The sequence below is a fragment of the Mus caroli genome, chromosome 12, assembly GCF_900094665.2.
Source record: "Mus caroli chromosome 12, CAROLI_EIJ_v1.1, whole genome shotgun sequence".
NCBI classification, from domain to species: Eukaryota; Metazoa; Chordata; class Mammalia; order Rodentia; family Muridae; genus Mus; species Mus caroli.
The window spans coordinates 50285771-50302688 of NC_034581.1; the positions used below are offsets into that span (position 1 = coordinate 50285771).

The 16918-nt window shown below is 41.9% G+C and overlaps 1 protein-coding gene across 5 annotated transcripts in view; it reads right to left on the reverse strand.

Annotated features, from left to right (window-relative positions):
• Positions 1–16918, reverse strand: part of Baz1a (bromodomain adjacent to zinc finger domain 1A) — a 124308-nt gene that overhangs the window by 72551 nt on the left and 34839 nt on the right. For all 5 annotated transcript variants that reach the window (XM_021179125.2, XM_029484732.1, XM_021179127.2 and 2 more), the window contains exon 3: positions 11279–11557. In XM_021179125.2, the coding sequence (XP_021034784.1) occupies positions 11279–11557 (279 nt within the window). The remainder of the gene's footprint in view (positions 1–11278; positions 11558–16918) is intronic.

Sequence of the window (16918 nt, forward strand, 5' to 3'; positions counted from 1 at the left end):
AAAACTGTGGTGATGTACCCACAGGAACTCCTGAGACTGTGGGCAAGATCATCCCAGAACTGACTGAGCTCACTGAGTGGCTTTCTGGGTTCTTACTGCCAATATGTCTGTTGAGGATCTGACCTGCAGATTTGAGAAGGCTGCCAGGCACAATGACAGCAAGAAGGTGGTAAAGTGCCTGGCGTGGTGGCGCATGCCTTTAATCCCAGCACTCAGGAGGCTGAGACAGGCGGATTTCTGAGTTCGAGGCCAGCCTGGTCTACAGAGTGAGTTCCAGGACAGCCAGGGCTACACAGAGAAACCCTGTCTCGAAAAACCAAAAACAAAAGAAGGTGGTAAAGCAAGCATCCGAGGGCTCACTGAGGGCACCCTGGGTTGGCTATTCTGAGAACCAGGTTGCTTCCTGTGACTTTAACTGTGACACCCATTCCTTCATCTTTGAGGCTGGTGCGTGCTACATTGCCCTCAATGACCACTTTATCAAACTTTTCCCTGGTATGGTATAACAACAAATTTAGCTACAATGACAGGACAGTGGACCTCATGGTCCTTGTAACCTCCAAGGAGTAAGAAGCCCTGGACCCAGCAGAAACACCAGTGAAGAGAGAGGCCCTCGGCTGCTGAGGAGTCTCTGTCCCAAATGAGACCCCAGCATTGAGCATCTCCCCTCACAGCTTCCACACTGGACCTATGGAAGAAAGGGAAGGACTTAGGTAACCCTACTCTCTTAAATACCACCAATAAAGTTCATTGCACGGGGGGTAGGGGAAGAGTTGGGCAGGAAGTATGTGCTTGTAAGCCCAGTTTTGTGAGGATGAGACAGGGACCCATGGGGTCCACTATCCAGCCAGCCTGGCTTAGATGGTGAGCGCGCGCCAGGCCAATGAGGAACCTGTGCCATGGACTGGGCCTAGTCAGCTCCCCTCAATTCGTGGGAATCCGTGGTTCAGACAGATGGGCGAGAATTGACAGACAGACACAGACATGAGTGTGCTGAATCTGAATGTAATGTGTCAAATCGAGCATCAAGCTATTTATACAGAAGAAAATAAGGAAGTTAGGTGACACACTGGCAAGGTACAAGGAGGTTACCAGATGTTTAATGGCTCTTACACAGAACAGAGGAATGCCTACAAAGGACTGGCAGGAACCAACTGGGATAAAATTCATTGTTAACAACTGGGATCAAAAGTAGCCCCACCTAAGGTCAGCTTCATCTTAGAAATCAGGGGCGAGGGCTTCATGCATAGTTCCTATTCTAGTCTATTGTATAGTCCACCTTCCCCCTAGGTCATTGTAAATTCCTGTGTATAACTCAGCTATCTATAGTTCTAAGTATCTACTCTGGTTCCTCCTTAGATCACAAACTTCCTTCTCCCTAGATAATGGTAAATTCCTGCATATGGGAATAGTTTGCCCTGAGATTTCTAACTCTATGTAGTAGATAGTAATGCCTGATTTCTTTCACTATGTCTCTTACAATACTAGAGGCAAATCTGAATGTCACTGAATAGGCAATATTCTTACTGAATTCAAAGCCCATAAGGACTGCCTAGAATCTAACTTAGCTATATAATAGAGGCACTTATAATAAAGCAATATTAAGGGAAAACACACAGATCCATTCACCAACTAAAGCAAGAACATTGGAGCATTCATTACACAGGATGCCACGGTTCCAGGAGACGAAGTTTCCGTGAACTTTTCACATCGGGACAGTGCCCAGGTTTTTGGGGCCCGTCGCACATGTCACTACTAGAGTGGATGTAGCAAACCTGTCTCGATATGATGGCAGGTGAGGAATGACTCCTGGAACCCTGTACTCAAGACACATAAACATAAAAAAGTCCAAGAGGAAATGTCCATTTTCTCACTTCTAACTGTATCACATCTTGAGTGCCCACTCCTTACATGTCTTTGTTCAAATTTTCTTTTACTAGTTCAAGTTACTGAGAAAATATTGCAGTGGTTGAAATGTTAAGAGTCGTAGTGTGTTGGCCACCTTTCTCTTTTCCTTTTTTGAGACAAAGCCTCATTATGCACAGCCCAGGCAGGCCTGCGATTCCCAACATAGACCATGCTGGTCTTATCTTGCAGGATCTTCCACTGCTGCCTCACAAGTTCTGAAACTAGGGACAAGCACCACTATTTCAGGCCTGTGGGTCACCATGATGCTAAAACTGATGCTATACTTACAAGGTTAAAAGAATATTTACTTCCCAAGGTAGTTAAAAAAAAAAAAACAATATTGAAGTATAATAGCTTATACTTTTTTTACCAAATAATATTTTTTTAAAAGTTAATTCAATGGGGCTGGAGAGATGACTCAGCAGTTAAGAGCACATACCACTTTTGTAGAAGACCTTGATTCAATTCCCAATATCCACAAGACAGCTCACAACTGCCCAGTCCCAGGGAATCTGTTCGCTTCTTCTTGGCCCCCATACATAGTACAGTAGTCACACACACAGGCAAGCAAACATACATATAAACATTTTTAAAAAAATTTTAAGACCTTAAGGCCAAATAGTACAATGATCATATTTAGGAGACCCCTAGAGATCAATTAAACACTCTAGTACAAATCTAAATCTGCTATGTTACTTATTTGACCTAGGTTGGTAAAGTCAGTCAGCTAAGAGCCTGGCATTATTGAAAGTCAATGCACTGTAAGGCAGGTATGGCAGTGTATGGATACAGCCCCAGTAATTCAGAAGGCGACTGGAAGAAGCAGCTCAGCTAATGGGCTCTAGGCCAGCTTTGCAAATACTGTGAGATTTTACCTAAAACCAGAGTGAGCATGCAGGAGAGGAAAGGAGTTATTTTCAAAGAACTCATAGCAGGTTAGTAAAAGAAATACTTTTCAGTAGCCTTGGAGAAGGGCGTTATCTAGGGATGGTCCTAATGAGCCAACAGTTTAATCAGGTTCTACAAAACCAATTAGAAACAGTGTACATTTAGGTGCCTTGGTAGGTTTGCTCATTTCTGAGAAAGGTTCTCCCTAAGTTGCCCCAGCCTTCCATGTGCTGGGATAACAGATGTGCTACCACGCCCAGCATTCTAACACAAGAGGCCATCCAAACCATTCCCAAATGAAAAATCAGCTTGCTATTTTTAAAATTAGTATAATACAAGAAAAAGTAAACTAGATATTCAATTTGACTGATATTTCTGATAGGAGCACTTGAGAAATAGACTCTAAATCTTTCACATTTCTTTGATTGTATATTATTTTAATAAGTGAAATTATATAGCAAAGTTATATTGGAATCTAGAGTTTGATTTATAGCTAGAGCTTCCCAAACAACACGGTGTGTGTGTGTGTGTGTGTGTGTGTGTGTGCACGTGTATATGTAGAGAAGGAAGGATAGAGACATATCAAGATCTTATTTTTCTAGAAAAAGCAGAATTTAAAAATTCATACTCTGAACAAGTAAAGCATATAGCATTTTAAAAAATTCTGGCCAGGCAGTGGTGGCGCACGCCTTTAATCCCAGCACTTGGGAGGCAGAGGCAGGCAGATTTCTGAGTTTGAGGCCAGCCTGGTCTACAGAGTGAGTTCCAGGACAGCTAGGGCTACACAGAGAAACCCTGTCTCAAAAAAAAAAAAAAAAAATTCTGGGTCAATTAATCTGAAAGCCCCAGTGCTGGGCTTGCCAGTCTGGCAGGCTCAACATGCTCTCCTATGTTTTCAGGTCTGTAATGTTCTAATCCTGCCAGCTTGTACAGAGACTCAGCCAGGGTATTCTCCCAGCTTCTCCTCTAGTATTAATGGTCACTTCTTGATGCTGTCAGTGGGCTTTAGAAATACCTTCTGCCATCCATTGTCTCAAATCTCCTGTGAACTTCTTCCAGCTCCCAGAACATCTTAACTATATGCCTTTTAAAATACGCTTTTCAGTGAGTTATATTTTTTCAGTAAGTTACAGGACAGTGTGAATTCATCTTTTTTTTTTTTAAAGCCAGTAGAAGTTGACCTCTGCACACATCCCAACCAAAACCCCAAAGCAACAAACCAACCAACCAACCAAAAACCCCAATCAATCAATTTCAAAATGATTCTAAAAAACTGTGTAGTTGGGGTTGGGCATGGTAGTAGGTGGGGCTGGGCACATGCCTCCAGTCTCACCAGTCGGAAGGCAAAGGCAGGTGATCTTTTTAAGTTTGAGGCCAACCTGGTCTACATAGTAAGTTCAAGTCAGCCAGAGGCTACACAGTGAGACCTTGTCTCAAAACAAGCAAACAAAAACCTGGAGGGAGCTGGAGAGATGGATCAGAGATTAAGACCCTGATGCTCTTGCAGAGGACCAAGGTTTGTAAAACAGAGCATCAACATTCATGGCTCACAACCATTCATAAGTCCAGGTCCAGGGAATCCATCACTACCTTCCGACTTCCAAAAGGTATCAGGCATGCAAGTAGTGTGCAGACACACACACACACACACACACACACAAGCAAAACATTCTTACATATAAAATAAGTGCATCTAAACAATGACAAAACCAAACGAAACAAAAAAACCTATGGTGATACCCACAATTCTCAGCACTTCCGAGGGTGAGGCAGGAAGATTCAAACTTCAAAGTCATCTTCAGCTACATTTCAAGTTTGAGTAGACACTTGAGCTACATGAAACCTTGTCTCAAGAAATGTGTTGGGGAAATGGACTCAATCAGCAAAATGTTCACCATGCAAACATGAGGAGCCCAGTTCAACTCCTAGCACCCATATAGAGCATGACAAGGCAGAATGTGCTCGTAGCCCTGGGCTGGGGCTGGCAGATCCTGACAGATCTTCAGTTCACTGGCATCTGCTCATGGTAAGTTCCAGAAAGACACCCAATATCAACCTCTGGTTCACCCACACACATACACACAACCACAAACTTGCACAAACATGCATATGTGCACACAAATAAGGAGACCCTGAATGGCGATTTCACACGTGAATGCACACATACTCCCAAATAAAGAATGATTCTATATGTGAGACAGTTGTAGTACCAAATTTCTAATGTTAGAATGAGAGTTAGGCCAATAGGCTCTTGTGTGTGGTCCAAAGGATTGGGATTGCCCATTCTTCTAGAAGCATTACTATCTTACACACACTGAAATTATTAATTTATTCTTAAGTCTGTTCTGATTAGTATTTCCATGGATAGACGTTCACTCTAGGCACCTTCCGTCCACTTTGGACTAAATTGTATAGTATTTCTTTGTTTACTTATTGTCTTAGTCAGGGTTTCTATTCCTGCACAAACATCATGACCAAGAAGCAAGTTGGGGAGGAAAGGGTTTATTCGGCTTACACTTCCATGCTGCTGTTCATCACCAAAGGAAGTCAGGACTGGAACTCAGACAGGTCAGGGAGCAGGAGCTGATGCAGAGGCCATGAAGGGATGTTCTTTACTGGCTTGCTTCCCCTGGCTTGCTCAGTCTACTCTCTTATAGACCCCAAGACTACCAGCCCAGGGATGGTCCCACCCACAAGGAGCCTTTCCCCCTTGATCACTAATTGAGAAAATGCCTTACAGCTGGATCTCAGGGAGGCATTTCCTCAACTGAAGCTCCTTTCTCTGTGATAACTCAGCTGTGTCAAGTTGACACAAAACTAGCCAGTACACTTATTTAGATCGGGTCTCACTATGTCAGCCAGGATGAGCCTTTCAGGGATGAGATTACAAATGTCACGCTGGCAGCTGTTTACTCTTTACTTGAGGAAGTCGTGCTCTTTCCTAGATGCACAGTATTTCCCTCTTTGTGAGAGAGCAGCAGGTGGATTTGATTCATCATTCACTTCCCTGGACTTGAAGGAGAGGAGTTTGAATACAGAGGAGTATCTGTATTCAAATCTTTCAGGGCGACAAGAGGGAGATCTGACTCCAAGTTATGACTCTATAGGCAGTGCAGTACAGTAGCCCTATCTCTTTCAAGAAAGAGAGAGAACGAACCACAAGGTCCCTAACTTAAGACCTTAACATATTATCAAGACACTTATATATAAAAACAGCAATATTACATAATACAGTTAAAAGATTCACATTTGTTGTGTCCATGCATCCTGTGAGGCAAACCTATATAGCAAAGATTCTCTTAATAGATTAAATAAAAGAAGGACGAGAGAGATGGCTTAGTAGTTAAGGGCATTTGCTCCTCTTGCTCTTAAAGAGAACCCCAAGTTTGACTGACAGCATCCATAGAGACACCCAACCATCTACAGTTTCAGAAATCCAACACCCTCTTCTGGCCTCCACAGGCACCAAGAACATGTACAGATATGTATTCAGGAAAAAAATTATTAAATTTATAATAAACCTTAATAAATAAAACTCAGATTAAATTTCTTGCCCGGAGTCATATAACTGCACATTAATGACAGAATTCAAAACCAAGGAGACTGACTGATAAAGATGCGATACTTCAAGTCAGGCCTATTTGAATTTACATCTTTCCGAGACAGGGTTTCTCTGTGTAGCCCTGGCTGTCCTGGAACTCACTTTGTAGACCAGGCTGGCCTCGAACTCAGAGATTTGCCTGCCTCTGCCTCCCGAGTGCTAGGATAAAAGGCGTGCGCCACCATGCCCGCTGTCCACTTTTACCAGGTTAATTCTGCCAATCCATGAGCATGGGAGCTCTCTCCACTTTCTGAGATCTTTGATTTCTTTCTTGAGAGACCTGAAATTGTTGTCATACAGATCTTTCAGTTGTTTGGTTAGAGTTACCCCAAGATATTTCTATTATTTGGGGCTATTGTGAAGGAAGTTGTTTTCCTAATTTCTTTCTCAGCCTGTTTATCATTTGTATAAAGGAAGGCTACTGATTTATTTGAGTTAATTGTATATCTGGCCACTTTGCTGGAGTTGTTTATCAGCTGGAGAAGTTCTCTGGTAGAGTAGCTTATGTATACTATCATATCATCTGCAAATAGTGATAACTTTATTTCTTCTTTGCCAATTAGTATCCCCCTTAATCTCTTTTTGTTGTCTTATTGTTCTAGCTAGCACTTCGAGTACTATATTGAATAGATATGGGGAGAGTGGGTATCCTTGTCTTGTCCCCGATTTCAGTGGGAGTGCTTCAAGTATCTCTCCATTTAATTTGATACTGGCTGTTGGTTTGCTGTATATTGCTTTTATTGTGTTTAGGCCAGTGATGGTGCACACTTTTAAATTCCAGCCCTCGGAAGGCAGAGGCCAGTCTGAGGCCAGTCTGGTCTACAAGCAAGTTCTAGGACATCCAGGGCTACACAGAGAAACAAAACAAAACAAGAACACTAAAGGACCTGAGCTGAGTCCCCAGACCCACATGGCAACTCCCAATCATCTGTAACTCCAGTTTCTGGGGCTCTGATGCCTCTTCCAACATCAGAGAGCATGAGGTGCACAGACATAAATGCAGGCAAAACACCCATGCGTATAAAAACTTAAATCAAATAAAAATTAAGGGAAAGAGCATAAATGAGACAATAAGAGAGCATTGAGATGAGCCCATCAGGAGTATGGAACTCATTCATTATAACAAAAGACTATTTCTCTGCATGCTCTTCCCAGTGAGTCTAAGAGAGACAAGCAATTTTCATTAATTTGCCAAAACTTATATAGGTAATTGGTAGATAGGCAGATGGCAGAAACAATTCCTTTTTTATTTTTAATTAGATATTTTCTTTATATACATTTCAAATGTTATCCCCAAAGTTCCCTATACCCTCCCTCCGCCCTGCTCCCCTACCCACCCACTCCTACTTCTTGGCCCTGGCATTCCCCTGTACTGGGGCATATAAAGTTTGCAAGACCAAGGGGCCTCTCTTCCCAGTGATGGCCAACTAGGCCATCTTCTCCTACATATGCAGCTAGAGACACAAGCTCTGGGGGTACTGGGTAGTTCATATTGTTGTCAGAAACAATTCCTAATGTGCTTAGTGATATATTTTAGCCAAAATTTAAGTGAAAAGAATAAGAGTTAAGACTATATACAGTAACTTAGAGTAAACTCTTAGAGTAAACTGAAACAGTGCGTCCATGCGGCCAGACTGGCCATGAACTCACTATGTAGCCAAGGATCACCTTCTACCTCTACCATACTCAGTTACGCCATGCTGACAATGAAACCCAGGGCTTCCTGATGCCGAGAAACACTATTCAGAGTGAGTTACAGCCTTTGCCTAAAATAAAAGTTCATCCAGTAATAGAAGGAGGATATTAGCAGACACCGTGAGGTGGAAGCAACATAATTCCCTCACTATCTATTTATATGAAGATTCAGTATATGTACAAAGCTCTCTCTCTCTCTTTCCCTCCCTCTACCCCCCTCTGGCCTTCTCTCTCATTTTTAGCTTTGAGATAACTTCCAAAGAAGTCTGTGTAATTTCAGAGCCTTAGCCTTTCACTATCAAGATCTGTCTTGAAATGAAACTAAAAATTTAGGGTCAACAAGACAGCTTGATGGGTAAAGGTGCTAAAACCGAGCCAGTCCAGTCCTGTGGGCTCACATGTAGAAAGAGAGAACCAACTCTCACAGGCAACACACACACACACTCACACACACACACACCTCCCTCTCTCTCCTCTCAAATGAACTCAAGTGTGTCTTAATCTCTCTCAATCTACAACACCCAGCCCAGGATTTGGCCCGCAGAGCCCAAAGTAAAAACATAAGCAGCAGTCCATGAAACGGAGCAGTGTGAGCTGGGCCTAATGTGACAGCATAGTGACCAGGTTTCTACATCCTATCTTATTACCCACTGAAGGAAAAGAAATCAAAATGTTCTAACTATTCTTTTCTTACATCTTCCTCCTCGTCATTTTAAATAAAAAAGTTTAAAAGTGTTGGGACAAAGGCATGCTGAATTTCGGGTGGAAAGAGAAAGGCTACACTGAGAGAACGATTGTGAGGAACAAGCATGGAGAAAGGTTTGCCATTTTGATATATGGAAAAGATGTTCAGGTTGAACGAGTACAAAGACCCCAAGGCAGGGACCATGTCTGGCACTTTGAGAAGCAACATTCATGTTGCTCATAGAGAACTATGGTTGAATTTTAGAAAAGGAAGAGAGGAGAACCCGTATGCTGGTTCAGGAGCCAAAGGCACCTACTGCCAAGCCCAAGGACTGGAGCTTCATCCTCAAGACACATAAAGTAAGTAAAAGAAGAGAACCGACTCCAAAGATTGTGCGTGTTCAACCCTCGCCTTGCCTAATCCTCTTTAAAATCACTTCTTCACCATCTAGCCTCCCTTTCTATGTGTTTTAGTTCTTTCCTCTTATTGTGGCAAATATCTGGCAAGAAGCAACCTTTGAGGAGGCATGGAGGCGTGGCAGCACAGCGGACGGCAACAGTCTGCTTGTAACCTAGCTGACTAAAAGCAGCTTTCTTCTCCCCTCCATGTAGAAAATCTAATCCTGCTATAAATCACCTGGCCCTGGTGGCTTTCTGGGACGCTGACGAAGCCTCTGTGAGCCTCTCCACCTTACACACCTATAAGTCCAACACCGAAGAGATTCTGCCACAGGTTTGGCTGCCTGGACCCTGTGGACCACACTGCAGTGGCCTCTATAGCTAAACCTAGGGAAACACTTCCTAGACAGCTGTTTTCCAGCATGGCACCCCAAAGGCTCAACCAAGTCAGGCCTCTCCTTTCAAATACACTATTTCTTGCAGCTGTTTTCTGGTAGGATGCCCTCAAAGTTCTACCTTGTTGGCATTCCCCTTACAAATGAAAAAAATGAAAGAAAAAAAAAAAAAGCCAGGTGGTGGTGGCGCACGCCTTTAATCCCAGCACTTGGGAGGCAGAGGCAGGCGGATTTCTGAGTCCGAGGCCAGCCTGGTCTACAAAGTGAGTTCCAGGACAGCCAGGACTATTACACAGAGAAACCCTGTCTCAAAAAAAGCAAACAAAAAAAGGTGTGGATCTCTTCTTGTATGGCTTATCCTCACGATCCCCAGCCTCAGTCTACTGAGTAGCAGGGAATACAGGCATGTGCGACTATGCACAGCTTTATGCATTATTGTTAAAGCGCATCACCTGACTGTTGTATCTAACAGAGGGAAAACTTTAGGCATCATCTTAAGAATGGTTAAACCCCGCACTGGGAGGTGGAGACAAAGATCAAGGGTAAAAGGTCATCTTTGTCTCAAATAGGAAAAAAAAAAAAAAAAGAAGGGGTACGCAGAGAAAACTCAGTGGTGGTCTAAGAGCACTTTTGGTTGTTAGCACCCACATAGACTCTAATAATCATCTGTAATTACAGTTCCAAGGGAACTGAAGCCCTCTTTTGATCTCTGTGAGAACTAGGCATGCATGAACTGCAGGTGTTTACATGCAAAGCACTCATATGTGTAAAATAAGTAAAATTAAATAAGAATTTTAAAAGGTCAATATAGGGTGCTATGTGTATGGTTCAACGTGTAAGAGTGCTTCCCTGACAAGCCTGACAACCTGAGGCTGCTCCCCAGGACCCACATGGTGCGAGAAAAGACCCTACCCTCTCATCCATGAGGATACAGATACAGGGTCTCAGCAATCCCAAGCTGAATTTGCTATGCAGCCAAGGATGGCCTTGAGCTCCTCCTGTCTCTCCCTTACAGGGCCTAGGTGTGCTGACGTTAGCTGAGCACCACCACACACAGCTGGGAATCAAGCCGAGGGTCTCAATAGAGGCATATCAAGTTGAAGAGACAAAAATATACAAAAAGGTGGACATGTTCAAGATCTAGTTTTGTTAAATAAAATACTGAAAGCCATCAAAACATACAACTATATTTAAATTATTATTTAGTATAAGGATATGGTAGATAACATTATTTTAGGCTTTTAAAACATGGATTGTTCATGTAAATGGTTTATTTTATAGTAAATTAAAGAGAAGATGGCTTATATAGCAACATGATCTCAAATATATTTGAAGTAAAGGGTTATAGAGAACATTACCTATTATATTAAAAGGAGGACTATGTCTGTATGTTTGTGCAGACACGTGACACACGCATGTATATATTTTTGATGGCATCTAAGTGGAAATATATATTAGATACCACAGAACAATATCAATATGTGGGCTAATAGGGTAGCTAGAAGAAAGCAAAAGGAAAGGTTCCATTCGATCTCCTTTTCTATATTTAGACAGTCTTGCTATATGGCCCAGGCTAACCTAGAAGTCACAATCTTCCTGCCTCAGCTTTCCAAATGCTGATATTATATAGGCATGTAGCATCACACCGGCTTTATTTGACTTCTGTACAATTCATGCTTATTGAGATGAAAAATGAAAAGGACTTTACCTTGTGCCATTGTTCCGAATGACTTCCACAGTCTCTTCAACAAAATATCGGTCCTTGACATAGGCAAAGATATCATCACAGATTTCATGTAAGCGTGAACGATGGGTAAGGTTGGTCAGGTACAAAACGGGAATAATTAGTGGTTCTGGAAAACTCTGGAGGTTCTGTCTTGCTTTTCTTTCCGATTCAAGTGCTTCCTGATACGTCAGTCCAGGTCTACCCGTCACGGCACAGCTCCACACAAGGCTGTTGCACAGAATGGTTCGTTCAAAAAAGTCACTGATGAAGAAACAAAAACAAAATCCCATTACCTATCATTACATAAACGTTACATTAAAATCAATACCTTTATAATCTTTCCCCCTATGCCACCTCATCAACTTACTCTTTAATACAAAATTAAGAAAAAGTCTTTAAGGTAGATAGATGCTTACAATGCCAGTTCTAAAATTTGGAACCAAACTAAACGCAGATTCAACCTTTCTTCTCCTTGTATTTATAAGCTTTTTTGTTGAAAAGCACAACACCAATGTCAAATTAACCCTGACTTTTTATAAGACCTTAAGAGTGAAGAAACTTATAAGTCTGGGCCCCTAACAGTCAGAGGAAACAAAATATTTTATGTGATGAAAAAGTCAGTCGGTAAGCAGTACGAGAATTCTTACTATACGAGGGGCAAACAACTGTGTTTCAAGTTTGAGCCTTCCTTTGTTCTCTTTACAGTAAGCACTGACTTTACCTTCATAGAAAAACAAAACAGCAAAGGTCAAGACAACAATACAGAAGTGGGGAGGGGGATCGAGTGTGGTGGCTACTCCTGCTTGTCAGCTCCACTGCAGCTGGAATGAACTACATACAGTCCAGAAATGGAGGGCACACCTGTGATCCAGATCTTGAGGCCGGAAGACCCAGGCTTCTGACCCGGAACATGACATGGGATAACACATGCTTTTGATCCAGATCTTGAGGTATAGTGGCCATAAAAAGCTTAAACCCAGGCAAGGTAGTACACACCTTTAATCTGGGCCTGTTTCTGCTGGAGGCCTACATAAGGACCTTGGAAGAAGGAAGACTCCCTCTTCTTCACCTGCTTGCACGTCCTTGCCAGCACATCTGCTGGAACCTACCTCTTCAGCATTCCAGCTTATACAGAAGACCAGCTGAAACAACTGGCCTCGTGGGCCTGAGCGGCTACTAGACTCTTGGACTTCCCATTCGCAGCTGCCCACTGTTGGGTTAATTGGATTGTAGATTGTTAAATAAACTCCCTTACTATATAGAGACATTCCTTAAGTTCTGTGACTCTAGAGAACCCTGATAATACAGCAAGTGAGGAGGGAGAACTTGAAAAAGCAGAGATTTTTGAAATATTAAACAAAATTAGGATATGAGGCTGGCCATACGTGGTTCGCTCCTGAGTGACCAAGCCAGAGTCGGCAGGCTCAGGTAGGAAAGCCCAACACTTTCGAGGCCACCAAAGTGAGTTCCGGTTCCGAAGCTACAGTAAGGCTCCGTCTCAAAACATAAACCGAGGTGCCAGGAGTGCTGACCTACGCTGGCACATGCAGCAGTGCTGACCTATGCCAGTGCATGCAGCACCTGGGAGGGAGAGAGGCAGGAGCAAATGAAGCTAGCCTGCGTGTGCTACCCGAGATCCTGTCTTAGAAACAAAAGGCCCAGGTTATAGCTAGGGATGGGGGTAAAACTACCATTCAACAGGCAGTGCCCTTTTGAACTACAGTGATTTCTTAATATGAACCTTCATTTTCTGAAAATCTACCTAGTTTCTTTTAAAGTACAAGAAACATATAAAATAGAAAAAGTTCAAAGAGAGATTGGGTGGAAAAATGCACTGAATATACAAAAAAAAAAAAAAAGCCCACACACATACATTAACCACAAAAATGTATCTTTATAGACATACTATAAACAGATGTTCCTATAGAGAAAACAAGAGACTGGAAAGAAAGGAAAAATGGTGTGTGTGCATGATTCTAAACATTTCCACATTATCTGAATTTCTATTTAATCATGTACTCATGCACCATTTTACAAGGAGATTCTTCTACATATGAACTATCAGACACACACACAAAGTTAATTACAGGTAGCCAATGGGAAGGGCGTGTTCAACTTTGTCCTCCCCGGAGAGTGAGACCATGCTCTGTAACTTTTCAGTAACTACACCAATGTATGAGCAATCCTTCTCTAAGTTCCACATTCCTGATCTCCTCTCCCATCATCCTCAAGTAATCCTGGCTAGTCAGTCTGTCTTACATATTATCCCTATAAACACACTCATGATCTTCAAAGATCATTCGGGCATGTCTATTAGGACTGTTTTACTTATATGTATGTCAAGATAGCAACAAAAAATTTTAAAAACCTATGAAAATCAAGAGAAACCAATCACAACACAATGAAAAGGGGTGATGATAAAAGATCATAACGATTTTAGTAATGATGATGATGAAGAGGATGAAGAAGAAGATGATGACGATGATACACAAGGCTGGAAAGCTGACTTGGTTAGAGCACTGTTCTTACAGTGGACCTGAGTTTGAATCCTAGCACCCATGTTAGCAGCTCACAGCTGTCTGTAACTCCAGCTCCCAGAATCCAATGCCTCTGAACTCCTCAGGTTCCTGTACTCATGTGCACACACTCACTCACACGCCTATACTTGCCATTAAAAATAAAAATTGTACATGTGCCCACTTAGATGACCCTGATTCTCTTTGAAGACCCTTTTCTGAAGTATGTTTTGGTGTAACAATAAATGTTTGTTTATTTGTTTATAAGAGGCAACAGGTATACTAACAAAAGAATTCAGAGAAAGGTAAAATGGATCAGGAAATTCTAGAACATTTTTTTTCAAGTAATATTAAGGATTAGGTATTAAAGAAAGCCTGGTGGTGGTGGCGGTACACACCTTTAATCCCACCTTTAATCTCAGGAGGCAGAAGCCTTGGAGTTTGAGGCCAGCATGGTCTACAGAGCAAGTTCTAGGACAGCCAAAGCTATTCAGAGAAACCCTGGCTCAAAAGCCAAAAACAAAAAAACAAAACAAAAAAGAAAGCATAAAGTTAAAGAATGCTAGGGTAGGGGTGGAGGAGTGGAATCTATTTCCAATAAAATGAAATTAATCATAATAATTTATTTATTAAGGTAGGAAAATATATAGCTAACAGTGACTTTTGAGTATACAGAATAAAATGGATATAAATAACATCAAAATCATTTATATTTTTATATATTAAATCCTACTATCCACACCAAACCATTTCAAGTGGTCCATATGGCTAAGCAATGGCTTCTGCATCAGACAGCATGGGTTTAGCTTGTGCATCAGACAGCATGGGTTTAGCTCTATCAGCCAAGCACACAGGACATTTGGTGGACCACAAAGCACCTGAACCTGCTGCAGGGTGACAGTTGAGTATAAAACAGGTTTTGATGGACATTAACACTGCCTAAAATTATCAAAGTGAGCAATGGCACAAGCATATTAACAGCCAGTAGGCACCGCTTTACCAGGTAGAAAAAGAGTAAGGGCCAGCAGGATGGGTCACCGAGCCTGACAACCTGAGCCCCATCCCCTAAACCCACAGGGTGCAGAGAGAGAATCAACCCTCACAAGCTGTCTTGTGACTGATACACTCATCAGTGGTATCTAAACTCATGTGCACGCACACAAAGAATAAATAGGTAGGTGGGAAGGTAGACAGATACATGTAAAATACAAAACGAAACAAAATGGGATGGGACCCCAATGCCGCTGTCCTGCTCCTCCCACGAGGTTTCCTTTATCTTCTGCAAAACCTTAATGTTCTTATATTTCCTTCAGTCTCTAGACAGTTTTTGTTACATTGATAGTCTTGTACACAAAGATCTAACCCTCAAGAGGTAGGAGGCAAGGTATACTCCACCACTGTGGCTGTTCTCACCAAGGAGGGAAAACTCATCACCCCAGCAGCACAGAGCCCACCTGCTGCGCATCTTCATCTCTGCCCACTTCACCATTCTGCTTACACTTGACCTTCAGTGCACACATTCAAGATTATTGTTAACGCTAGATTCAAGGGAGCATCACACTGTCACTTCAACATCTATATTACAAATACATTTTGCCATTGTGAGCAAAAAGAAAATGCAAAATGAAAAGAACTATTTAATATAAATTACGCTAACATAAATTATATCTGATTTATGATTATACTCTTCAAAAAAGCCTCTTTAGATTAGAGATATATTACTGTCTAGAAGCCAAATCTAGCCTTTTTTGTACTTAATTTTACTGGCACACAATTTCATTTTCACTTCTATATATTCTCTGCTTTCTCAATTCATTTGTACAGAGTGTGGGAGACATTGTGACCAGAACGGTCTAAAATATTTGTTATCTGATCCTTCAAACATGAAATATATGATGGATGGCCTTTCCTCTCTACCACTGTTCCGTAAGAGTCTGAGTATAAGGTAAAAATCTTTCCTAAACACATATTCCAGTCTATTAATTCTAGTAAACAAGCTAAGAAACAAAATATAATAGGATGTTAATTTGTCAGGGATCAGGAAAACTAAAAGCCTAGTGGGTTTAAGAATTAAGGAACATCACACACAATTCAGATGAACACAGAGTTCTTTACTTAAGGACTGACTTTACAGCCAGATGCAAAATGTGGTGAACTCCAGAACAATCCAATAACAGAGATCTAAAGCACCGCCCACCACCCCCACCGCCACAGCCACCACCAAAGAAGATCAGATATGCTAAAAATCAGATTCCTAACTTAAAATAGTCCATGATATTCAACGGATGAAAAGTAGAGCTTATAAATTTTAAACTACTGGAAGGCTGGAAAATTACTAATAATTTTCTTCTCTAGGAGGGTCATAAGTGCAGATTAGATCATGGGCATGACAGGATAGATATGCCTTGTAAGCAAGATGAAAAATGGATTTTTATACTCGTTTATAATCAACCAGGAAGCTTTTAAACAAACAAACACGAGGTCCAGTTTTTAAAAGCCACTCTAATGAAATTTTCTTCTGCATTTTATTCAGTGCTGCCTTTGACAGAAATGACATGCTTATACCATGTGGTATGGCACAAAGTTGTGAAGTGGTGATGATGGGGATGGGCTTGGACATCCTACGAGAGTGGCAAAGGTAAAGCAAGCACCGGTGCTGGCTTGCAAGGCCTCATTTAAAATAATGGCTGTGAATAAGACAATTTTAAGTGGGATTCCAATGCATACTTCAGTGTTGTTTTTAATATACTTCCCTTGCTTTATAAGGGTTCTTTACCTCTCCTACCTAGAACCTTTTCCTGCCCCACCACGTGGCCCACGAGCCTCGCCCTTTAGGATCCACTTTAGATACTCTCCTATTGGAGGGTTCCCCCAGTTCCCAACAAACAGTTATCAGGTTCCTCTGCCATGCTCCCATCATGCTGGCCTCATAAGATAGAAGGGACACTGCTCACTAAGGAGACAGACTATCTCAGCGTTCTCAAAGTCTCTCCAAAGGAAAAAATGTCAAGAGGAAACACATGCACTCTCAATGGATGGACCACATTTGGGGGACGGGGGGCTTTTCAAGGCAGGGATTCTTTGTGTAACAGAGCTTGGCTGCTCT